The sequence below is a fragment of the Crinia signifera genome, chromosome 19 (genome assembly GCF_055691185.1).
Source record: "Crinia signifera chromosome 19, ASM5569118v1, whole genome shotgun sequence".
Taxonomy (NCBI): Eukaryota; Metazoa; Chordata; class Amphibia; order Anura; family Myobatrachidae; genus Crinia; species Crinia signifera.
Genome location: NC_139226.1, coordinates 57,331,690 through 57,357,754, shown reverse-complemented (window position 1 = coordinate 57,357,754; position 26,065 = coordinate 57,331,690). Strand labels below are relative to the sequence as shown.

The 26,065-nt window shown below is 43.4% G+C and overlaps 1 protein-coding gene across 3 annotated transcripts in view; it reads right to left on the bottom strand.

Moving 5' to 3' along the window:
• The window catches only part of LMTK3 (lemur tyrosine kinase 3), an 83,744-nt gene that overhangs the window by 19,683 nt on the left and 37,996 nt on the right, over positions 1 to 26,065 (bottom strand). For 2 of the 3 annotated variants that reach the window (XM_083162621.1, XM_083162623.1), the window contains exons 7-12: positions 16,584 to 16,671; positions 14,525 to 14,673; positions 12,600 to 12,684; positions 11,387 to 11,508; positions 8,752 to 8,901; positions 4,497 to 7,528 (exon numbers count right to left, since the gene is read on the bottom strand). In XM_083162621.1, the coding sequence (XP_083018747.1) occupies positions 4,497 to 7,528; positions 8,752 to 8,901; positions 11,387 to 11,508; positions 12,600 to 12,684; positions 14,525 to 14,673; positions 16,584 to 16,671 (3,626 nt within the window). The remainder of the gene's footprint in view (positions 1 to 4,496; positions 7,529 to 8,751; positions 8,902 to 11,386; positions 11,509 to 12,599; positions 12,685 to 14,524; positions 14,674 to 16,583; positions 16,672 to 26,065) is intronic. The other variant, XM_083162622.1, reaches the window with a different exon arrangement.

The following is a 26,065-nucleotide window of genomic DNA, read 5'->3' as shown; positions in this document are numbered from 1 at the left end:
ACTACTCTTCGACTATGAGGTGAAGTACTGCCACTAACCACTAGAGGCCACTCAACAGACAAAATTACTCCTTTGTGTGCTAAAAGATGCCATAACAGAAAATGAAATACATTTTTGCAGAGACAAAACAGTTGCATGTCATCTGCGTGTTTATAGCCACCCTGTTGCCTTCCACAAATGCTCACTTCCTGCTACTCACTTTGCAAATAAATCCTCTCTTACTGCTTTCACATAGCAAATGCCAGGCCGCACTCGGGATTTGGGCCCGGGTCTGGCCCGGCAGTGACCCATCATTTGCGCTAACTACTGCTCACAGCGACCCGGCTTGTTGCCAGGTCACTGACATCATCCAGGGGCGTGGTGGAGCAGCGGCAGGTCACTTGACCCAGGTTACCTGTTCACAGTGCCCAGCAACCCAGGTCCGACCTTAAAACCCTTCTTTTAGATTGCCGGGTCACTGGACTTTGTATTATTCATAAGGTCCTTTCACACCACACAGTGACCCTGGTCGGACCTGGGTTATTTGTGCGTTGTGAAAGGAGTATCTGTTTCAACAGGGACATATCACCAGCGGTGTAGCTAGGTGCCACGGTGCCCGGAGCAAGGTCATATTTCGCGCCCCCCCCGGTAATGAATTGGGGGCGTGGCTAACATGTGTTGGCATGTTACATTTGAAACATATGAGGCTGTGGCAGAATCTGCTGCGCTATATAAGACGCTGTGGCAGAATCTGCTGCGCTATATAAGATGCTGTAACGGAATCTGCTGCGCTATATAAGACGCTGTAACGGAATCTGCTGCGCTATATAAGACGCTGTTACGGAATCTGCTGCGCTATGTAAGACGCTGTAATGGAATCTGCTGCGCTATGTAAGACGCTGTAACGGAATCTGCTGCTCTATATAAGACGCTGTAATGGAATCTGCTGCGCTATATAAGACACTGTAACGGAATGTGCTGAGATATATAAGACACTGTAACGGAATCTGCTGCGCTATGTAAGACGCTGTAACGGAATCTGCTGCGCTATATAAGACGCTGTAATGGAATCTGCTGCGCTATATAAGACACTGTAACGGAATGTGCTGCGATATATAAGACCCTGTAACATAATCTGCTGCGCTATATAAGACACTGTAACGGAATGTGCTGCGCTATATAAGACCCTGTAACGGAATCTGCTGCGCTATATAAGAGACTGTAACGGAATCTGCTGCGCTATATAAGAGACTGTAACGGAATCTGCTGCGCTGTATAAGACACTGTAACGGAATCTGCTGCTCTATATAAGACGCTGTAACGGAATCTGCTGAGTTAGCCGCGTGCGGCCATCGTCCGTAGAAACGCCCACGGGTCCTCCGCATTCGGACGGACTCACTCTTTAAGAACAGGGCGTGTTTACGGACGACATACAAACCATGCGTGTGCGGGAGAAACACTCAGATTCTGCACGGTATTACAGAGTATTACAGAGTATGCTCGGGAATACCGCATCCGAACGGGAGCCAAGCGGTGCTACCGCACGTAAGCGGAGTATTTACGCCAAACAACCCACTATTATGTATCTTCTGCAATACATCACATGACCCACTTATTCAATTACCTATCCTCATAAAAAACTTCTTATTTGGAATTGGAATCAATTAGATGCCAATATATCCTTACAAGCATGCCTAACACATGCATTGCACACATTAACCCTTACAGCAATTGAAGTGCAATGGTTTCAATTAAAGCACTGACAAGCGTCCTATTAGTGAGTAATGAGTAAAGGAGTCGATTCTATTGGGTTCAGGTGTTAATGCTTGTAGTCATTAGGCGTACGTTCGCCTACCGCATGAACGAGTGGTGTCCGCAAAGCAATAGTACACTTGTGGACACCGCACATTTCTTCCCTTTTTGATCGCGTGCATTCGGAGTGGTATCCGAATGTACGCCCCCCAACATAAGTGTACTCCCCCGTGTCCGCCCATGTTTCCGCCCCGTTTTGCCCACTTTGAAACTACGCCCATGTGTCATTCCGCATGACGCCCATAATACGCCCATATTTCCCGACTGATTGCGGGGAACAGTTTTGTACGGGATTTGGCCGAACAGGTACGGAGTCAAGGCGTGGCACATGCGCGTTGCGTTCTCCACGCATGCGCAGACGCCGTAAAGACGCGATCCGAAAGTATGCGGTAAAGTACGCGTCAATCAGAATAAGGGCCAGAGTGACTTCCTCTCAGCGCCGCACAGCAGCTCGGCCAGCGCGGTGGCCGGCTGCAATGTTCACTCTGCCCATGCTGGCGCAGGCTGCCCTGCGTGTGTAGGGCAGCAGGACTCTCATTTACGGAGGGGGGGGGGGGGGGGCGGCGCCCTGCGCCCCAACTGCGCCCGGAGCGTGTGCTCCGGTGGCACCGCCCTCCCTACGCCTCTGCATATCACTGGCACGCAGAGTGACTGCGACACATGTGCAGAACTTTAAAACCTGCTGGACTGTGCAAACATCAGCATTACGCCAATATTGGTATCATGTCCTATGTCATATACAGGCAAAGAATGAAACACGGTGTCATATTGTAGACACAAACTACTGATAGCAAAAGAGAATAAAAGGGCTGAAAAATTTAGGAAAAATTACTGTTTTTATTTAATGTATAATAAAACTTTAGACCAGAGGTTCCCAATCTTTTTTGATTCAGGGCACCCTAGAGAATCAGAATTTTTTTCACGGCACCCCTAGGTCCAAAAAAAATGAATTAGATTGGGTTTATATGCGATTCTTAGCGGCAGTTATGTGGTAAAGGGCAGGATTTGCTTCTGTTTGTACACATTCTATGATTGCCAGCCACCAGCACTGGTCTTGCTCATAAATAATTAACCATTAATAATTTGAGTTGGTCCTGGACCACCAAGCCGCGGCACCCCTGCATGTGTCCCGAGGCACCCCAGGGAGCCACGGCACAGCCACGGCACACAGTTTGGGAACCACTGCTTTAGACACTAGAAATATAATTTATTGTAATTAAAAAGGGTCATATAGGTACATGGAAAAGGTTCTGGTCTCCTGGATCTGGTGTGATTTTGGCACTATAATGATTTAGTGAAGGATACAACCAACCGCGATGCTAAAATACGCTAATTCCACAGCAGGTGTCTGAGGGTTAATGATACCCACTGCCAGCATTGCATATCCAAGTGCTGCATCTGAAGCCTCGGGCTGCTCAGACTGGCCAGCTCATTTCCGCTGACGCACCGAGAACATCCATTGGCCGTAGCACGCCCAGACAATGGGGACAACATGCCCCTATTTTTTTCAGTAGAGCTGTGTGGTTCTGTTCTGAATTTTGTGGATTCAAACCAGACCAAGTCCCAATTTGTGTCTTATTCTGGTTCTGAATTCTGGCTTTGGATTGCAAACAATACATTATTTAGCTGTTTTTCATTTTTATCCGTTATCCAGAAAACCAAAACCCCAAGATAAACGTAAATTCAGAATTCTGAACTCACACAAAACAAAACAGGATACTCCATGAGCATGGTTCGTTTTCAGGACCACTGCCTAGCCCCCAAACAGCTGCAGGGCCTAATGCACTAAGCTTCAAAGGTTATCAAATGGAGAGTGATAAACAGCCAGCCAATCAGCTCCTGTCTGACATTTTTCAAACACAGTCTGTGACATGGAAGGTAGGAGCTGATTGGTTGGTTGTTTATCACTCTCCATTTTATCATTTTTGCTTAGTACATCTGGCCCTCAGTCTGTTAACCAGGTTGCGCTGTATTGGGGTACAGGTAGAATGCGCAGGTGTGCAGTCCACCCACAATTAGACCTGAAATTGTATAAATCATGCCAGTTTCAGGAAATCAGAACTATATCATACTGTATGCTCCTATATATTTGCTGCATAGCAGAGTGCAAGCCACTTTTATATGCTAGATGGCTATAAGTGGCTGACCGTATCCCCATGTAAAGAGGGCTGCAATACTCTAATGCTCATGCCAAAACACAGTTGTCTATATCACCAACAGTAGTACTGGGGCTTAATCATATGTACTATCAGTGCCTGCAGTGTTTTTCTATGGCAGGCATGGCCAAACTGTGGCCCTCCAGCTGTTGTGAAACTACAGATCCCAGCATGCTTTGCCATAGTTTACATATTCCCTAATAGCAAAACTGTGGCAAGGCATGATGGGACTTGTAGTTTCACAACAGCTGGAGGGCCATAGTTTGGACATGCCTGTTCTATGGTATAACTGACAGGCAGACTGCTCTGTGTGGGAAAACATCTGCCCTCGCTATCAGCACTGTATCTAAAATATTTTCTGTTCTTATCTGCTCCTGAACTTTTGCATATTTAGTTGGAGATGTAATGTAATATATGTTACAGTATCTAGAATTTTAGGTTTAACCGTTTTTATATAGACAAATAAGATAGAGATCAACATTTCAGTTTATCCAAACCATGTGTATTTTGAATATTTTACATAGTTTCAGAAATTACATTTTCTCTTACCTTTTATAGCTTCACTTCCAGAATTTGCTGTACAACCAAAATCTAGAAAGAGTTTGGATTGTTCTTGCACTTGTTCCTTCGTTTGTATATCAATATTATCTTCTTGCATCTTTACACAGTTGTCAAGGGTCTTCTCCGATGACAAGATACTAGTGTTGCCATTGGTGTCAGGGTTACAGTCATCTTTTCCTTCCCCCAACACGTCTTCTGCTTCATGCAGTTCCTGATCATCGTTCTCATTTCCTCCGTTGTTGACATTCGATTCTGTAACACAACAATCTCCAACCAAAGTCATGTCCTTTGATAGATCACCTGCAGGAGATTTAGTCCCATCAAACCCAGGGTTGTCAGAGGACTGTTTGCACAGAGGTTCACTGTTTATTGGGTTTTCAATAATTGGATTTATTTTAGGTTCCATCGACCACAACTTCAAAACAGCTTGGTCTTTTAAGACACATGAATTCACAGTCCCTGACTCAAAGGTAGACAATACATTCCTGGTCACGTTTTCTCTTAAGGAGACAAGGAGCTGCTCTTTGCAAACCTGAACAACAAAACCACTTTCAGGTTGCTTCTTTAGTATGTTCTCATTTGAGTCCTTTAGGTCAGTAATCAAATGAGATGTTTCATATTTGTCCTGCAGGTCTGTAGTTTTTATTTCAGAAACCGGATGGCAAAAGTCTTCATCTGCTGTTAAGTTTATCCCACCATTGCAGTTCAAAATTCCATCTCCACCATCTGTGATTTTATCTTGAAGAGATTCAGTTTGATGGTAGATTTGTTCTGTATCCACTGACTTTACAAACAACTCTTCATGTATCTCCTCAACATTTACATTCTCGAGAGTGACCTTTTCTTTTGTGTTTTCATCCTGATGATTTTGAAATTCGTCCTCTGTTGATATTACAACTGATATTTCTTCAGTCCACACTCCATTGATATTGTCACTATCAAGTTTTTGTCGAGATGCTCTACCATGCTTCTCTGGTTCATTGTCATAGTCAGAGAAATATGCAGAGTCACGATGAGGTGTTCCAAGAGTCAATGTTCTAAGTGAGCCGTCTTCTTCCATTGGGGTAGCCTGTGTCTCAGAAAAGTCTTCTGTTAGTGTCAAGTCACTGGTTGATTCAGATATTGGAGTTAAAGGTAACTTCAAATCTTTAAAATTTGCTTCATCTTTTACTTCTTTATAGATAAACTCTGGGGAAAAGGTGTTTTCTGTTTCATATCCACTGTCTCCAAACTTCTGTCCAGGTGATGAAAAATGAGAAGCTGGGCTACATATATCTGAGGAACTGGTGTTGGAAGGAATGTCCAATGAATCAACAGAGTCTGATGTTGCCCTAGATGTATGTGGTGTCTTTTCAGTGTGCAAAATATTATGGTTCAGTGGAAACCTATCCAGAACATCTGGAGCTATCTCTATTGTTTCCTCTTCTATGCTTTCTGCTAATGTAGAAAGTGGTGGGATCTCAATTGGGACAATTACACTGCAATTGGCCATTGAATTGGAAATTCCTATAAAAGGGGAAGGGGGATGGTTGGTAATACTCTTTTGCAAGGATTCATAGGCTTTAACTTGAGTACGGTTACAGTAGTCTTGAATGTCATAACTTTTCACAGCTGCTCCCATTAAGGGGTCATAAAATTCCTGGTGTTCTGCTGCACAAAGACTGTCCCCAAAAGGTCCAGCATAGAGATCTCCATCACCAAAAGTTCTTGCTGGCATGGAGCATTCTGATAAAGATCCTTGTTCAACTTTTAAAGAGGAATCATCATCCAGACCATAATGGTCCTGATGCATGGCAACATGTGTGGTCCAATCAATAACAACATCTCCACGTAACATGGCACAAGAGCATCTTTGCAGGCTACCCATCACCCCTCTACTACAAAGGGGGCAGGAGGGCATGTTACGATGATTGCTGTTGTCTGTACTGCTACTACTGCTTTCAGTGCTCTGATCTTCCATTAGTGAAGGTTCACAGTCCCAAGGTGAAGCTCGATCGTCTAAAAATTCTGCCAAAGACTCAGGATCTCCAGCAAGAGTCTCTCCAGCTCCTCTGTCTTCAAGGGTATCTGAGTCCCAACTACTTCTATGATCTTCTATATCTCCATAAACATTCAATATTGAATCAGAAGAAAACACATCAGGTAATGGGGGCTCCATTAAAGAAGTCTCCTGTACCTGTCTTGATAAGTCTCTCTCCACTTGTCCACGGAAAGGGTTTACATAACGTGGCAATTCTCTTCCTACAGTAATAAAAGGATTATTGTTACTAGGGGTCCATCTATCTATAAGTTTAGGAACGTCATGTAAAATCAGATGAGCAGGAGGATCATCTGGACTGGTTCTACCACTCTCAAGTGGGTCCCAGTCAGAGGGAAATAGCGGTTCAAGAGGGGAAGATGGGCTTCCAAGGGACAAACGTTGATGGAGTGACCGTTGCTCCTGCATGTCATATTTTCTTTCATAGATTGGACTAGGTGCACAAACAGTACAGTCTACACCACTGCCCCTCTCTGTATGTTCCTCAAGCCGAATATAATATTCACTGCTTACAGAAGGACTACGGGCACTGATAACTGGAACCACGCTTGGGGTCTCCAAACTCTGACGGGAATGTTGATGACTGGTATCATAGAAAGGATTTGCAGGCACAGTCAATGTTCCATTATTTGGTGGATAATCTTGAGTTGTTGACTTCCATCGTCCCAATCTTGCTTTCTCCCACATGTACTCAAAATTGAGTCCACGGCTGCTCTCCGTTACAGTCAAGATGTCGTCCATATCTGCATGAAATCCATCCCCACCACTAAAGTTATCTAGCAGTGGGAATGCAGAAATCTCATCAGAATGTCTCAGAGGACCCAATGACGATTTGCTGGGCTTAAGGGAATTCCATCGCCACTCAAAGCTTTCCTCTGTCTGATTGGAGCACTCATTTAACAAATAAGTGAGCTGCAGGTGAAGCTCTTCTACGGTAGGTCTTTGTTCAACAGACAACCAGCACGACTGCATCACTTCATACCTAAAAAAATAATGGAAATATACGTCAATATTGTAAAAAGTAATGCAAATTTTAAAAAAAAATAACAAGTTTAGTATAACAAGTAGGTAGGCTTAAGTCTCATTTTATTTTTCTATAAACTTTCAATTAAACATAAAAAAATGCTAGTCTGCATACCTAACATATTTGCATTTAACAGGATGAGTGGGAGCAAAAAAATGTGCTTATACTGCCAAGTAAATATCTTTTTATAATCTCCAATAAAAAAACATTTATAAAAAAAAATTACATTCAAAATTATTGCTTGGCGTTACAGGATTTTTAATTGTGTATATTTTAGAAATAAAGCTAAATATTTATAAATTCATTTTTTAGACTCATTATAATGGAGTTGTTGATTGATATAACTTAAGTCCTGCTTGTAGATGCAAAATAGGCAGAGGTCATGGTGCCGGGGAATGCTTAGTAGTGGGTGTCACTGTTTGGAGGTCAAGAACGCATGGCAATGCCAAACTACCCTTCTGGAGTCTCCTACTTTACCTATTTCAGCATGTGCAAGTGCCCTAGAATGGTTTTCCTGGCACCCCACCCAAATTGTTCTATGGGACAGACACATGTGGGAAATAGAGGTCATCCTTATGGCCTATTTAAAATCGGGGAGCACCATTGTTGGTTGCAGTCATATGATTACGAATGGTTGTATAGCAACACTATAACATCTAATGCTTAGAACTCCCATCTCAGATAACAGAATTTTCAACATCTATAAAATCCTTTAGTGACTTCACATTTATTGAAGAAATCATTTCCAGTCCGGGCCGCCCCTCCTAAATTGACTTACCATAACCCGGCTCCTGCTCCCCCATCTCCTCTTCCGCTGAGCTGCAGTCCAGAGGTCCCAGAGGGCAGGCTTCTTCAACTCAGGATGCCAGCGGCCAATTAAAATGCAGCACTGGCTAGTGAGCCAATCAGAGCTCATGTACCGGCAGCTGCTCTGATTGGCTGCTGGCAGGTTAGCTCTGATTGGCTCAAAAGCCGGTGCAGCATTTTAAATGGCCGCCGGTGACCTGGGTTGAATAAGCCTGCACTCTGGGACCTGCTTTGTTCAGCGCACTGAGCACAGCGGAGGCAGTCGGGGGGGTTGCGGTGGGCAAAATTTGTTGCCCGGTCCCTCCCAGAGGCCGGGGCCCAGGACAGCTGCACCCACAGGCAGCCCTGTTGGGTTGTCGAAGTGATAATCTCACCAGTAATCTGAATGGGGTAGCTTGAGTCGAGGCTTTGCCAGTTTCATTTGCTGTTCCTTAATTACAAAGGCGAGGACCTCCTCATCTGACAGGTGGCGATATGGCTGACTTCCAAATTCAAAAAGTTCCCATATTGTAACTCCTAGGGACCTGTGTAGAGCAACATTGGAATCCATTACAATGAGATGAAGTACTGTAATGCAGCAATCAACACTGACTAGACACAATATAAACAGAGCTATGTTTAGGTTGAATAATACATTTTTATGACTGTTTTACAAGAAAAACAAAGACCTATATTCATACGGCACAATGAGGAGTAATGGGTATGAGACATCTACCATGATATTTTTAAGTCAGACCTTTAGAAACAAATGTACAGATATCTATTGGTAATAGAATACAGAAGCTATTTTATCCTAAATAAAAACCATGGCTAGAGAAGGAATTCAATTCATTGCAATAATTTACAGCGGGCTACCTGTTCCCACAAGGCTATCCAATTAGCCCTGATGTCAGGCTACCGGCGGCACTTATCAGGGATTTATTTTCGAGATCTAATCAGACTTGAAAAAAAAAAAAAAAAACAATTAAATAGCCTGTGGACTTTATTCAGGTCCGTTCGCAACTGCCGTTCGTTCACACGGGGACCCATATTTTGTTACGGCGCATTTCTGCACATGTGCATACGCAGGTTGCGTACACCCACTGTGAATACACAGATCGCTGGGTGGATGCACCCAGGACTGCAGGCGGGGGCAGAGAGGGGCGTGGGGTGGCGGCCGGCCCCATAAGCATATGTGAACGCCCAGCATTTCATGGACGTTCCCATGAGAACGCTGGGCATTCTCATGCTAATGAAGCCATGACGTGGCCAACGGGGACGGGCAGCTGACATCACCGGATGTCAGCCGCCCTCCCATTTCCTTCAGAACGTTCACACATATGTAAGGATGCCTGAGACCACTTTTACATATGCGTGCTCGTTCCACATCATTTGATGGTCGGCGACCATCAAATGATGTGGGCGTTCCCCTGCATGCTGCGAATGGATGTACAGTATATGCAAAACATCCATTCGCAGCCAGTGCAAAGGAACGCGCCTTTCGAGTGGTGGGCCGGCGTACCACCATTTGCAAGGCGAGGGTTAGGTTGACTCGCAAGGATGTGTATACGTATCCGAGCGAATCAACCAGAATAACTTCCTGTTTCCACAAACCGCGACAGTGAAAACATATACAGTAGGTCAAGGATCTTATTGAGGATTCTATAGGGGAAAATTTACTAAAGCTTCTAAAAATTAAAAGAGGTGATGTTTCCCATAGCAACCAATCAGATTCTGTCTATCATTTTCTATGATGCAATAGAGAAATAATAGAATCTGATTGGTTGCTACGAGCAACATCAACTCTTTCATTTTTAGAACTCCTCAGATGCTCCTGTTATGACAGGAAACTCAGTTGGACCTGTCTGGACCAAGCTCTCAGATGGTCCCAGATCCACCTTACTCTCAGATTGTTCCTCTTGGATCTCACCCCTATGTGCGAACTCCCGAAGACAGATCTTTTAACGGATGCGGAAAATGGGCTTTAATTGAATAGCCCGAATCTAAAAACTATTTTTCTCCAACATTAAATTATCAGGGTTAATTGAATTCCACCTATGTCCCTAAAGAAGATAAAGGCACAGCAGTTTATCCATGCAATGGAATTTATACATGTTAATGTACATTGCAGATAATGGCCCTTATTCTGGCTCACTCACAAAGGCAAATTCCTTCTCAAATGGACAAAACCAGGTGGGGCAGATGTAACATGTGCAGAGAGAGTTAGATTTGGGTGAGTTATTTTGTTTCTGTGCAGGGTAAATACTGGCTGCTTTATTTTTACCCTACAACATAGATCTCAATTTGAAGTAAAACCCCACCCAAATCTAAAGGCCCCCATATACTGAGCCGATTTGGTCCGATTTCGGCCGATTGTGACCAATCGGGTTGTTAAATTGTACCAAATCGGCTGTCCCTGACATCGGGTCTGATGCGTGGTCCTGTGCGCATCGGAACCAAGCAGGTGGTCGGACCTGCTGGCCATCCGACCACCCATCCCGGGACCTCCCTCCTGGCTGCGAGACGGGCGGGAAGCAGGGACGTATGCGATCCATCACAACAAATTGGAAGGTCCCGCCCGGCTCGACGGGTATCTGGTGTCCGTACACTGCTGCGAGACATTGCAAAGTGTATGGGCACCTTTACTCTTTTTGCACAAGTTCCGTCTGCCCCACCAGCAGTGCGCATGGTTTTGTCCATTTGAGAAGGAATTTGCCTTTGCGAGTGAACCAGAATAAGGGCCTGGAAGTAAGTGAGCATGATTTCATAGATAGGAAACACAATGTTATTCCTTATATATAAATGTAATAATGATTTTATGTGCTTAAAAGGCATGCTAACTTTTCCTATTATGCGCCTTTTCTACAGCAGAGATCAGGACAGTTCTGGGTCAGCCAGCATGCTGGAAAATAACAAATGCACACATTTTGATTTGCTGTGCTTTAAATAATTCACTACATCTGCATCCATACTGCATTAAATAGACAGATAAGACAAATAAAGATGACGGGAAAGAACTGGGAGACTCACCAGACATTGCTTTCCTTGCTTTGGTCCACCACAACTAAGTTTCCATGAACTTCATCTAAAAGTTCTGGTGCGACCCAGCGCAATGGGATCCAAAGACGGTCCGGAGTTATATAATAGTCATCCTGAAGATAAAAAAAAAAATACAGTTTTGCAGTATAAATGAAATTACAGAATCATCAAAAATGAAAATCATACTTGGCAACTGTTCTGGAACATCCAGGGGGACTCCTGATTTCCCCCCAGACTACAGTAAGAGTAGGTTGCCATCTCGCTGCGCTCGCCACGCTTCGGGCTCGCTGCGCTCGCCACACTAATCTATTCTCAACTCCACACCGATGTGGATAGTGGGGGTATAAAAAGGTCGTAGGACGCGTACCGCCGCTGCGCTCGCCACGCTTCGGGTTCATGTTTATAGTGGGGGGGTGGCGTGGGGGTGCATTTAACATTGTAAGCACCCATTAGGGTGCTCAAAAGCACCCTTTAGGGTGCTTATACGATTTTTCATCGTATAGGGGGTCAAAATCGCGTCGCATCGCATGCCATCGGGTACATGGCATGCGATACGTTCATCGAACGATGCTGAAAACGGGCGCCGCCAAAATACACAAGTACCGAGAATTGTATTATAGTTATTAATCGTTATTAATAGGGTTAATAAACCAGAATGATACAAAGGAGGTCATTCTGGTTTATTCGCTCTCCAGCCCATGCGGGGAATGGGGAATGCATGGGGAAGTGATGTTTTGCTACTGTGCATGCACATAAGAATTTATGCGGATGTGCAGGCTCTGTTTGCAAATTGAAGCGGCGACTTGTATAGTCAACGGCCCATTCACACGGAGCAGTGTGGGCGCGGGGGTGTGGGGTGGCAAGCATGGGAATGCCCATTATTTAATGGGCGTTTCCATGCAAACACTAGGTGTGCCCAGACTAATGGCGCAGTGATGTGGGTGCCGGAGGCGGGCAGCTGATGTCACCGGATTTAGGTGGGGGCCGCAAATCTGAGTCACCAGAAAGTGAATTACATGTAGGTTTGTAAAGACTTAAGAAATCATTCAATAGCCGGCTTTGTGAGTCGACCAGAATGACCCCCATGATCCAGAGAATTTCCACAGACTCCTGGGAGAACAGCCTATGCTTATTATAATGGGTATAGTATCAGGCTGTATATAAAACAGGATCTGATGTAGAGGTAAAATTCTTCTTTCCTCACCTTGTAATTGTTGTGAGAAATTCCATAATCCCCGATTCGGACAGTGAGGTCAGAGGTGAGAAGGCAGTTTCTTAGAGCAAGGTCACTATGTGAATACATAGTAAAATAACATTAATAACTGCAAATAGCTTACATTATGATCATACATATCACTAAAAATGACAGTTAGGAGCTGATTGGCTGATATAATATAACCGTTTATAACTTCAGCATGGTAAATACATCTGCCCAATTGTGATAGCATCCTAAAACACCCGGTGGAGGGAAACTAGCCCAAGCTGGTGCAGTTTCCACCATCAAGTGTACACATGTATATGCTATAAAGAATATGGAGTTGGGGGTGGACTGCACAGAGAATACTGGTCATTTAGTTCCGTCACTGCATATGCCCAGTCCCATGCATACTTTGAAGAATAGAGTCATCATCCAGATCAAATGGCCTACATATATCGCTGAGTCCAAATATACAGTAGTTACAACACTATAAAGTTGGTGCCAGGAGACTACAGAGGTGAGCCCCTTCACTCGCTGTTTCCACCTCGCTGGTTCTTTTCAGTAAGGGTGGAAACAGCGAGTGTGCCTGTCAAAAAAGCAGGGCTCACCACAAAATGCAGTGGTAGGCTTGCTGGGACTCATAGTTCTACAGTATAAGACAATAGTTTTTATTCTTTTTTTACACTTTTCATCAGCCCGATGCCCACCGCCCAGGGGCATCGGGGACAGCCCCGGACTTTCAGCATGGGCTGGTAAGTCCTGGAGGGGGGGGACCCCTTCTTTGGGGGGGTCCCCACTTCCCCAGGACCCCTGCCCATGCTGACCAGCCAGGGGGATAATGCTTTGGCCGCGGGACCTTATATAATAAGTGTCCCCCAGCTGTGGCATTACCCTGCTGGCTGGTTGGGTCTGGTGCTGGTTCTTGAAATGCAGGGGACCCCCAGTAATTTTGTCCCCCGTATTTTGGGAACCAGCGCCGGACCTTGAGCCTGGTGCTGGTTTCATTAAATCAAGGGGACCCCTATTTGTCGGGGACCGTGATTTTATGTCACCAGCACCGGCTCAATGAGCCCGGGGCTGGTTATGCTCTGGCGGGGGAAACCGCGCAGTTTTTTTTTTTTTTTATTGCGATTTCCTGCAAATGTGCAATTTTCAGACCTGCAAATCGCACATTTTCAGGACTAAAGAAATCGCATCAAATCGCACCTATTCGCACTATTTGGGCCGTGTTTCGCATCTCATAAAATATGCGAAAAACGGCCCAATCTTGCGATTTTCAAAAGTGCGATTAGGTGCGGTAAAAAACATGTGGATTTTACCGCAACACATAGAATGTCACCCTTTGTGTCTGCAATTTCTAGTATTAAATAGGTCAAAAAAATTGTATTATCCACAATCCTAAACTTACACCACAGATAAGCAGCTTCACTGGGCCCCGCACCATGGAGGGATCCAAACTATTGTCATGTCACTGAGAGCCTTTATTCCCTGTTGCTCACAATTAGTGACATCACTGAAATACACTTGTGCAAATCAAGTGTTCCACCGTGTGTATTGCCATTTTACATTTCCTGCTTACACACGATAAAAAGTTGTCGCTTGCGTAGTAATTTAGCTTGAGGACACTACTGAGGTACACCATCTCGCTCCCCAAACCACACTGGGCTCCGGAGGGTCCCGCATCTATGCATCATGAAGTTGGGAGGTATGTATAAGTAATCCATTGTATATTGAGAGCAAGCTTTAAAATCTTACAGGCTTATTAAACGCTATCATCCATTCCTGGACAATACTTGCAGTCTTATAATACAGAATGTCCATGTGACCCAAGTCTGACATTTATGCCTGCTTACCATTACTACATAAAAGACAATGTGTGTATGTATGATATGATGCATTCACTGACAGAAAACATAAGGCATATACTGTACCTGTGTATGTAATTGTTTTTATGGAGGTGCATGAGTCCCAGTGTTATCTCATAAGCCATTCTTTGCAAGGTTGTAAGGTCACAGGTTAAAAGGTCAGGGGTCATGCCATCTGCCTTCCGCTGGGCTCTAAGGTACCTTTTCAAATCACCCTAAAGAAGAAAGCAGGTAAAGCATTGCAATCATTGTTATTATTATTATTATTATTTATAATATTAGTATTATTATTACTACTAATAATAATAATATAAACTCTCATAAACATGACTCTCTTCCCTATTGTGCTCTTCTTCCATTTCTTATGCGGACTACACATGGGGAGATGAGTGTTCTGAGCGATGCTAGACCACTCAGAATGCTCAGAATGCGCAGAACACAGGGGGTTATTCTGGTTCACTCCGTCTGACAAATTCCTTCTTAGATGGACAAAACCATGTGCACTGCAGGTGGGGCAGATGTTACTTGTGCAGAGAGAATTAGATTTGGGTGGGGTTTTACTTCAAAGTGAGATCTATACTGCAGTGTAAAAATAAAACAGCCAGTATTTTCCCTGCACACAAACAAAATAACTCACCCAAATCTAATTATCTCTGCACATGTTACATCTGCCCCCTGCAGTGCACATGTTTTTGTCCATCTAAGAAGGAATTTGTCAGAAGGAGTGAACCAGAATAACCCCCACAGTGCTGCACAGCGATGTGCCGCTGAGCGATCTGTCTGGCCCAGTGTTCCCCGTGAGATCGTTTAGAAAATGCCCGGGTATCGCTACGTGTGTATGCCCCTTTATACCATTATCTAATCACTGCCAACTGTGGCATCAAACCCCTGGGTTCACCAATTTTGCTGATGATTTGGGTCTTATCACTACTGAGGCCCTGTCCGTGTTCTGCAATGTTTTATACTGTAATGCCCCATATGCACTAATTGTGTGTGTCTTTGTGTGTGTTAATACTGTTCCTGTTTATGTACGTTGTAATATGTAAATAAAGGATAATAATAATATACTTTATTATTTAGTTGCTTTATGTAATGTCAAATTTTATGCTAAATAATTGTATTACAAACAAATGACATACATTGAAACAGTTTCAGTAATAAATCTATTACATTGTTCACAAGACTGAGGAAATACATGGAGTTTTCTACAGTTGTCAAATCACATGCAGGAGATCCAACAGTGCCATGCAGGAGGGTAAGTAGTACCCCACCTAGATATGGGGGGATCTAATTATTTATCACCCCCTGATCTCCCATCTAAAATGACGGGAGATCGTGGGGCGATATTCAACTGATTGTGCTAATTAGTGTCCCTGTGACATATCTGTCCATGGATTTGGTATGAAATACCGACGCCGGAATCCCGACCGCCAAAATGCTGACAAGGGGGTCCGTGGATTTCCCCCCCTTGTGGGCTCGCTACGCTCAGCACACTATTTTATTCTCCCTCTATGGTGTCGTGGACACCCATAGAAGGACAAAGTGCCGGCATTGCGGCGGTCGGGATTCCAGCGTCGGTATTTCGACCGCCGTGATTCTGACTGCCGGCATATTGACCGCATCCAGTCCATTGTCAAACTATCTATCACATTCTATTCACATTCTGACACATTCATTGGTGTAGCTAGAAATTTTTCTCCCCCCTGCCAAATAAACTTCGACAGGCGACCCATGCAGAAGTGAGCTCTGAGCTGGTCCCGCTCTCCGTGCATATCTAATGAGCGGGGTCCCAGCGCAGTGCATATTTGATAAGCGGGACCCGCTCATTACATATGCACTGGTGGGGAACTGTTCCTTCAATATGCACTGCCCTGGGTCCACGCTCATTAAATATGTACAGGGCAGGACCAGCTCAGTGCTTACTGTTGCCTGGGACGCCTTTCAGTTGAGCCAGTGGCGCCCACCACAGACACAGCTGGCGCCACTCCCCCAAGCCGCCACGGGGTTTGCCACATATGTAGCTACGCCACTGGACACATTCTATTCACATTCTGACACATTCTATTCACATTCTGACACATTCTATTTTCAAACTGTTCAGAATGTAAAATGGCTTTGACCTCACCAGTTGGCAAAACTCCATGATAAGAAGGAAGGGGATGGTTTCAGTGCATAGTCCCAGGCATTGTAGAATATTTGGGTGTTGCAGGCTTCTTAAAGATAAATAAAAATCACAATTATCAGTTTTATGTACAGGAACCTTGTTAAATCCTCCGTAGATCATAGTATGCATGGTACACAATAAGCATTCCCATAGAACTGTATTTTATTGCACCCAGTGTTGACGTGTGTACCCCAAACGCTGTGCACACATATTGCACCCAGTGCTGCAATCGGTGTACAGCAAACGCTGTACACACATATTGCACCCAGTGCTGCAATCGGTGTACAGCAAACGCGGAACAATGGTCAGAAAGTACTGTACTAGTTTCTATAAATAATATATTGTAAAGAATTTCATGATTACACTTTCCATGGAACCTTTCAACTACAAAAATAACATTTACGGAATAGTGTTTAAAGAAAAACTTTTGCTGTACTTGTAGAAATGTAACTATCACAAATTGTTGGATACAAAGGTATATATTCAATTGATGCCGGATCTATTCCGAAATTCTTTTGCATGAATGGATCCAGCATCCATTTTTCAATGCAGCAGCCAAATCCGATGCTGGATTTGGCCGCTGATTGATGCTCACGGGGATGCTCACGGAGCTGCTCTCACCCTGCCCGGTAGTGGTGGGTACGGGAGTCGGCGGTGGGTACGGAAATCGGTGGGTGGCTACAGTACCTATCTAATCGCTCTTTCAGTGTTCGCTTCTCTGACTCTACCTCCTCTTCTCTACCTCTATCAGTTGGAGGACCACAAGGCTCAGTCTTAGGTCCTCTGCTTATTTCAATCTATACCTCCGATCTTGGCAAACTAATCAACTCTTTTGGATTTGAGTATAATGTGTACGCTGATTATACTCAAAACTATCTGTCTTCCCCGGAATTGTCACCATCAGTATTGCTCTGTGTCTCAGAATGCCTTTCTGCCATTTCATCTTGGATGTCATATCATCACCTCAAACTCATTTCATAAACAGAATTAATTATATTCCCCCCAGCCAAAAGTAGTTACCCAGGCCCAGCAACAGGGTGGTCAATGGGGACAGCTGACCCAGGCCCAAAGATCTGACGGGCCACAATGTCAGCCACCGTCCTGCCCTTTGCTTGGTCTCCCGCCACTCAGCCACCTGTTCCTCTCATCACGTAGACTCCGGTTCTGCCGCCACTCTGGGACCCCTGCAACTCAGACGCCCAGCCTTGCAGCCCCCCATAGTGCAACCACTCAGATGCACCCCCACCACTCAGACATCCGGCCACTGATGAAGAAACCTCCGCCTGGTGTTCGGCCCATGGGTGAGTGTATACATTTTCGGGCTGAGCAGGGGAGCAGTGTGATCATCTGACCCCTGGACTAGTTATTCGGGCCGCGGGCAGCTGTAGTATCCCCTCCGTCCTCCTCCCCAGATGGTGCATTTCCTGGCTCCTCCTCACTTCATGTGTCAGCAGCCATTGTGACTGGGCTCCTCGGCCCTTCTCGTGGAGACTAAATCATTTCCCCAGCCACCGGATCTTGTCATAGTCTGCGCAGTGCTATATAAGAAACTGTAAATTAATAAATATATATATTCTAAGAAAAGCACATGAGGAGAGAGGCCCTGCTCGTGAGAGCTGATAATCATATACATTTTTTTATCAGATTCTTTTGATGCATGGGACAGTTACCATTTCATCAAAAGATTTAATGGCGGATACCATGCTCATTTGATGGTGGGTTTCCGATGTCCATCCTTACCCCCTCGGCCACCAACATACATAACACTGGTGGGTGGGCCAAGGGGAGTCCAATGACGTGATTTGTGCAGAATTACGTTAATGTTGCCCCACCCTCGGCTAAACAGTGCCCGTTTCTACATGGTTGTATGCTGGGGCGGAGATTGTGTGACCACACCCCTGATCCACCCCCTAACCACCTACCATGTCTCTACTACACTAACCGGGTTTTCCCCCCGGCAGGAGGCAGAAACAAATTTGACAAGTATGATCTATTGCTCTGATTGGCTACAAGTTGTTCTGTGTCCTTTCAAAATATGGGATAAAAGGAGCAAGCTTATGGGTAGAAGTCAGTCAGCAGAGGAGCATAAGAAGGAGAGGAGAAGGATGAGAGTAAGAAGGGGAAGATGAATAAAGCTTGGTGGAGATGTTCACACCTAAGGAATGGAACAATGAACTTGCAAGTATTCAATTAGTGTTAGTAATTGTCTAAGTTTGTTAATTTGTTGTATGTTCAATGTTTTATAAGGAAGTATAAATATAATTATAATTAGCATATATATCACTACTGTGCACAACTTATTCTGTATGATTTGTGTTTTCCTGTAAATAAAATATCTTTAATCAGAGCGGCAAAACCAAGTTTGAACTCACTTTGGAATCATAATTTCATAATTCCTATATATGAGAATTGCATGTATGTATCAGCAGCCTAGGTTGTAAGTCTGACGCAATATATTTGCAGATATATAGGATAAACGTGTATTATAGAGTATACGTAATTTATTATTATTGAAGAGTTCCCTTTTCAATAATTGGCACCCCAGGTATTAATATAATATAAGATTCCCAGTCCACAGTCCAGCCCAGGACACAATCAGGATCATATGAAAGTGATTATACTAAAAGGAAATTTCAAATCACAAAGAGACAGGAGGGTCTGGGAATACAAATTAATGACAACGTTTGACACCCTTAACACAGGACTGAATCTATCCGAGGGATTTATGGCCCACTACAACATCTGAGGAGACTGGCCCAGAGAGAGTGAGGGCATCAGAGCTCGAACTCTGGTCTGTCATCAACTTAGAGACAATAAAACTTTCACACTACTTATCTACAAACCAATTAAGGACTCAATTTACAAGCTCATTCTGTTATTTTGTTTTGTTTTGATCTTAAGAATGTCCATCTATCACATCTTGTTCCTACTCTGCTGTGTATATATATGTGGTTCTTCACACACCTTGTTATACCATGCCTGAGGAAGAGACCTAAGAAGTCTCGAAAGCTTGCATTTTAACAACATTTATTTTTGTTAGCCATTAAAAGGTATCATATTTGCTAGATTGCTATTTTGTTTTTCTCACTGAGGAACAATAAAACTTTTCTTATCAACTGGCTAACACGGTACCAAACTTTTTTCTTTTGACTAAATGGAGGATACCAGAATGTACCGCACACACATGGAACTAAAAGGTTTATTGAAGAAACTGGCTCAACTGGACAGCAACTTATTTTTTCTAACCAGATGCAAGAAGGAACACTTAATCCCCAAAGGACTTTGCCTTAAGAACCCCATTCTGCACACCTACAAAACTCAATATGCACATCATCTCTGCTACAGGACTTCTGAGAGACTGCGAAACCACCTTATTCATGTCTTCTACAGCACCAAGAGAAATGTCCAAATGGAAATACAAATTTTAAAGCGCTCCCTCACAAAGGACTCAATACAGATACTACAACAATATTATAAAACACTACAGCTGTGTCTAATCAATAACAAGAAAAAGAAACTTCACAGACTTCGCATAAAAGCAGGACTTTATTCAAGCACACAGAAAGTCCACCCCAAGTCTGGAGGGATAGAACAGAACTCCCAGCAAGACACAGGTAAATTTAACTGTGTGATTAATTTGTCATCTCACAAACCCACTAAAGTAGAAGTCAGTGTGCTATCTAGAGGACTTACATTCTGTCCGACCAAGCCTCTCGACAAAACAGAACTATGTAGTGACATGGAAGAATATTTTAGGAAACTAAGACTGAAGGAGTTCTTCCATGACAGAGAGGAGACAGAACCTACTAATAGCCAAACACAAATTAGACCAGTCCACAAGAAGAGTTCTGTCTGGACACCACCACCTGGCCGCAGTACCATTTTGGACCTATATATTGACTCTTTTAGAAATGTGGTCCAGTCAACAATATTGGAAAAACATAAAAAGGAATACTTTAACATCAGTGTGCAAGAAAGAAGAGCTATTCACACCTTAAGAAACAACAAGAAAATCACCATCAAGCCTGCAGACAAAGGTGGGGCCATAGTCATCATGGACACATCGGACTATACTAAGGAAGCAAATAGACAGCTGATGGATATCCAATACTATACCAAACTAGACAAAGATCCAACTCAAAAATATTTAAGGGAGTTGAGAAGGCTTGTCAGGGGGCTGTCAGCAGAGTCTACAGAACTTTTGGACTTGATACCCGACAGTCCCAGAATTGGAATATTCTACATGCTTCCCAAAATACATAAGCCCGGCAACCCTGGGAGGCCAATCATCTCATGCGTGGGAACCCTCACTGAAAAAATCTCAGGATGGGTAGAGGGTGTCCTGAAACCACTGGTGAGACATACAACAAGCTTTCTCCAAGATACCACGGACCTACTGAATAAATTATCAACCCTAGGTCCCCTCCCTAATGGAGCCATCCTTGCCACCATGGATGTGGAATCCCTATATTCCAATATCCCCCATGAAGATGGACTGACAGCATGCCAGATATATCTTGAGTCCAATGGGATTGCTTCTGGTCCTGCAACACAGCTTACAAAATTCATCCTTACACACAATTATTTTTCCTTTGGCAAAGAAATATTTCTACAGCGCACCGGGACCGCCATGGGCAGTAAAATGGCACCGCAATACGCCAATCTGTTCATGGCAAAACTCGAGAGTGACTTCTTGGCATCCTGCTCAATCAAACCCTTGGCTTACTTCCGTTACATCGATGATATCCTGATCATCTGGACTGATTCTGAACAAGAACTCATACATTTCCATGAAAAATTTAACAGATTTCATCCAACAATAAACCTGACAATGAATTACTCATATACCGAGATAAACTTCCTTGACACCACTATAACAATTCAAAACAACGCAATACAGACAACCCTATACCGAAAACCCATGGATCGGCCTTCATACCTCAGATGGGACAGCTTCCACCCGAAACACATCAAAAAATCCATTGTCTACAGCCAGGCCATCAGATATCATCGCATCTGCTCCAGCCCAGCAGATAGAGATGTCCACTTAAAACAACTTAAAGGGACCTTTTTAAATCAGGGATATCATCCCACATCAATCAACGATCAGATTATCAGAGCCATCAGGATACCCAGAAATCAACTTCTCCAATATAAAGAAAGAGAAAGAAACAACCGTGTACCCCTGGTAGTCACCTACAACCCACAGCTTGAGGTGCTAAGAAAAACTGCAAAAAAACTACATCACATCATACACAAAGATGACCGCCTGAAAACAATATTCCCAGACCCTCCACTACTATGTTACCGACAACCTGCAAACCTGAAAAATATTATAATCCGAAGTTCACTGCCATCCATTACACAAAGAGGAACCTATCCCTGCAATGTAAGGAGCTGCAAAACCTGTGCCCATATCCTCACTACAGACAGTGTACGGATCCCCAACACACAACAGGACTATAAGATCCCAGGGACATTCACATGTTCTACTACCAATGTAGTGTACCTGATTCTGTGCACCAAATGTCCTATTGGGGGTCTGTATGTTGGAGAAACAGGACAAAAACTTAAGGCAAGGATGAGGTCCCATCGCCACACAATAAAAGAAAAAAAGACACACTTTCCTGTGGCCAAACATTTCTGCAGCCCAGGACACAATCAGGATCATATGAAAGTGATTATACTAAAAGGAAATTTCAAATCACAAAGAGACAGGAGGGTCTGGGAATACAAATTAATGACAACGTTTGACACCCTTAACACAGGACTGAATCTATCCGAGGGATTTATGGCCCACTACAACATCTGAGGAGACTGGCCCAGAGAGAGTGAGGGCATCAGAGCTCGAACTCTGGTCTGTCATCAACTTAGAGACAATAAAACTTTCACACTACTTATCTACAAACCAATTAAGGACTCAATTTACAAGCTCATTCTGTTATTTTGTTTTGTTTTGATCTTAAGAATGTCCATCTATCACATCTTGTTCCTACTCTGCTGTGTATATATATGTGGTTCTTCACACACCTTGTTATACCATGCCTGAGGAAGAGACCTAAGAAGTCTCGAAAGCTTGCATTTTAACAACATTTATTTTTGTTAGCCATTAAAAGGTATCATATTTGCTAGATTGCTATTTTGTTTTTCTCACTGAGGAACAATAAAACTTTTCTTATCAACTGGCTAACACGGTACCAAACTTTTTTCTTTTGACTAAATGGAGGATACCAGAATGTACCGCACACACATGGAACTAAAAGGTTTATTGAAGAAACTGGCTCAACTGGACAGCAACTTATTTTTTCTAACCAGATGCAAGAAGGAACACTTAATCCCCAAAGGACTTTGCCTTAAGAACCCCATTCTGCACACCTACAAAACTCAATATGCACATCATCTCTGCTACAGGACTTCTGAGAGACTGCGAAACCACCTTATTCATGTCTTCTACAGCACCAAGAGAAATGTCCAAATGGAAATACAAATTTTAAAGCGCTCCCTCACAAAGGACTCAATACAGATACTACAACAATATTATAAAACACTACAGCTGTGTCTAATCAATAACAAGAAAAAGAAACTTCACAGACTTCGCATAAAAGCAGGACTTTATTCAAGCACACAGAAAGTCCACCCCAAGTCTGGAGGGATAGAACAGAACTCCCAGCAAGACACAGGTAAATTTAACTGTGTGATTAATTTGTCATCTCACAAACCCACTAAAGTAGAAGTCAGTGTGCTATCTAGAGGACTTACATTCTGTCCGACCAAGCCTCTCGACAAAACAGAACTATGTAGTGACATGGAAGAATATTTTAGGAAACTAAGACTGAAGGAGTTCTTCCATGACAGAGAGGAGACAGAACCTACTAATAGCCAAACACAAATTAGACCAGTCCACAAGAAGAGTTCTGTCTGGACACCACCACCTGGCCGCAGTACCATTTTGGACCTATATATTGACTCTTTTAGAAATGTGGTCCAGTCAACAATATTGGAAAAACATAAAAAGGAATACTTTAACATCAGTGTGCAAGAAAGAAGAGCTATTCACACCTTAAGAAACAACAAGAAAATCACCATCAAGCCTGCAGACAAAGGTGGGGCCATAGTCATCATGGACACATCGGACTATACTAAGGAAGCAAATAGACAGCTGATGGATATCCAATACTATACCAAACTAGACAAAGATCCAACTCAAAAATATTTAAGGGAGTTGAGAAGGCTTGTCAGGGGGCTGTCAGCAGAGTCTACAGAACTTTTGGACTTGATACCCGACAGTCCCAGAATTGGAATATTCTACATGCTTCCCAAAATACATAAGCCCGGCAACCCTGGGAGGCCAATCATCTCATGCGTGGGAACCCTCACTGAAAAAATCTCAGGATGGGTAGAGGGTGTCCTGAAACCACTGGTGAGACATACAACAAGCTTTCTCCAAGATACCACGGACCTACTGAATAAATTATCAACCCTAGGTCCCCTCCCTAATGGAGCCATCCTTGCCACCATGGATGTGGAATCCCTATATTCCAATATCCCCCATGAAGATGGACTGACAGCATGCCAGATATATCTTGAGTCCAATGGGATTGCTTCTGGTCCTGCAACACAGCTTACAAAATTCATCCTTACACACAATTATTTTTCCTTTGGCAAAGAAATATTTCTACAGCGCACCGGGACCGCCATGGGCAGTAAAATGGCACCGCAATACGCCAATCTGTTCATGGCAAAACTCGAGAGTGACTTCTTGGCATCCTGCTCAATCAAACCCTTGGCTTACTTCCGTTACATCGATGATATCCTGATCATCTGGACTGATTCTGAACAAGAACTCATACATTTCCATGAAAAATTTAACAGATTTCATCCAACAATAAACCTGACAATGAATTACTCATATACCGAGATAAACTTCCTTGACACCACTATAACAATTCAAAACAACGCAATACAGACAACCCTATACCGAAAACCCATGGATCGGCCTTCATACCTCAGATGGGACAGCTTCCACCCGAAACACATCAAAAAATCCATTGTCTACAGCCAGGCCATCAGATATCATCGCATCTGCTCCAGCCCAGCAGATAGAGATGTCCACTTAAAACAACTTAAAGGGACCTTTTTAAATCAGGGATATCATCCCACATCAATCAACGATCAGATTATCAGAGCCATCAGGATACCCAGAAATCAACTTCTCCAATATAAAGAAAGAGAAAGAAACAACCGTGTACCCCTGGTAGTCACCTACAACCCACAGCTTGAGGTGCTAAGAAAAACTGCAAAAAAACTACATCACATCATACACAAAGATGACCGCCTGAAAACAATATTCCCAGACCCTCCACTACTATGTTACCGACAACCTGCAAACCTGAAAAATATTATAATCCGAAGTTCACTGCCATCCATTACACAAAGAGGAACCTATCCCTGCAATGTAAGGAGCTGCAAAACCTGTGCCCATATCCTCACTACAGACAGTGTACGGATCCCCAACACACAACAGGACTATAAGATCCCAGGGACATTCACATGTTCTACTACCAATGTAGTGTACCTGATTCTGTGCACCAAATGTCCTATTGGGGGTCTGTATGTTGGAGAAACAGGACAAAAACTTAAGGCAAGGATGAGGTCCCATCGCCACACAATAAAAGAAAAAAAGACACACTTTCCTGTGGCCAAACATTTCTGCAGCCCAGGACACAATCAGGATCATATGAAAGTGATTATACTAAAAGGAAATTTCAAATCACAAAGAGACAGGAGGGTCTGGGAATACAAATTAATGACAACGTTTGACACCCTTAACACAGGACTGAATCTATCCGAGGGATTTATGGCCCACTACAACATCTGAGGAGACTGGCCCAGAGAGAGTGAGGGCATCAGAGCTCGAACTCTGGTCTGTCATCAACTTAGAGACAATAAAACTTTCACACTACTTATCTACAAACCAATTAAGGACTCAATTTACAAGCTCATTCTGTTATTTTGTTTTGTTTTGATCTTAAGAATGTCCATCTATCACATCTTGTTCCTACTCTGCTGTGTATATATATGTGGTTCTTCACACACCTTGTTATACCATGCCTGAGGAAGAGACCTAAGAAGTCTCGAAAGCTTGCATTTTAACAACATTTATTTTTGTTAGCCATTAAAAGGTATCATATTTGCTAGATTGCTATTTTGTTTTTCTCACTGAGGAACAATAAAACTTTTCGTGTCCTTTCAATGTATAACCAATTTTTACAAGCAAATGCAATAGGCACTGTGACCCTAGATCATTAGATAATGTGGTAAACGTGAATACATAGAAATGTAAATTAACTGTGAGAAATCATAGTACATCCTATTTCTGGTATACATATGCAAGATACAGTAACCTACCTATTTATACATGGGTCCAATAACAAGGTGTACTG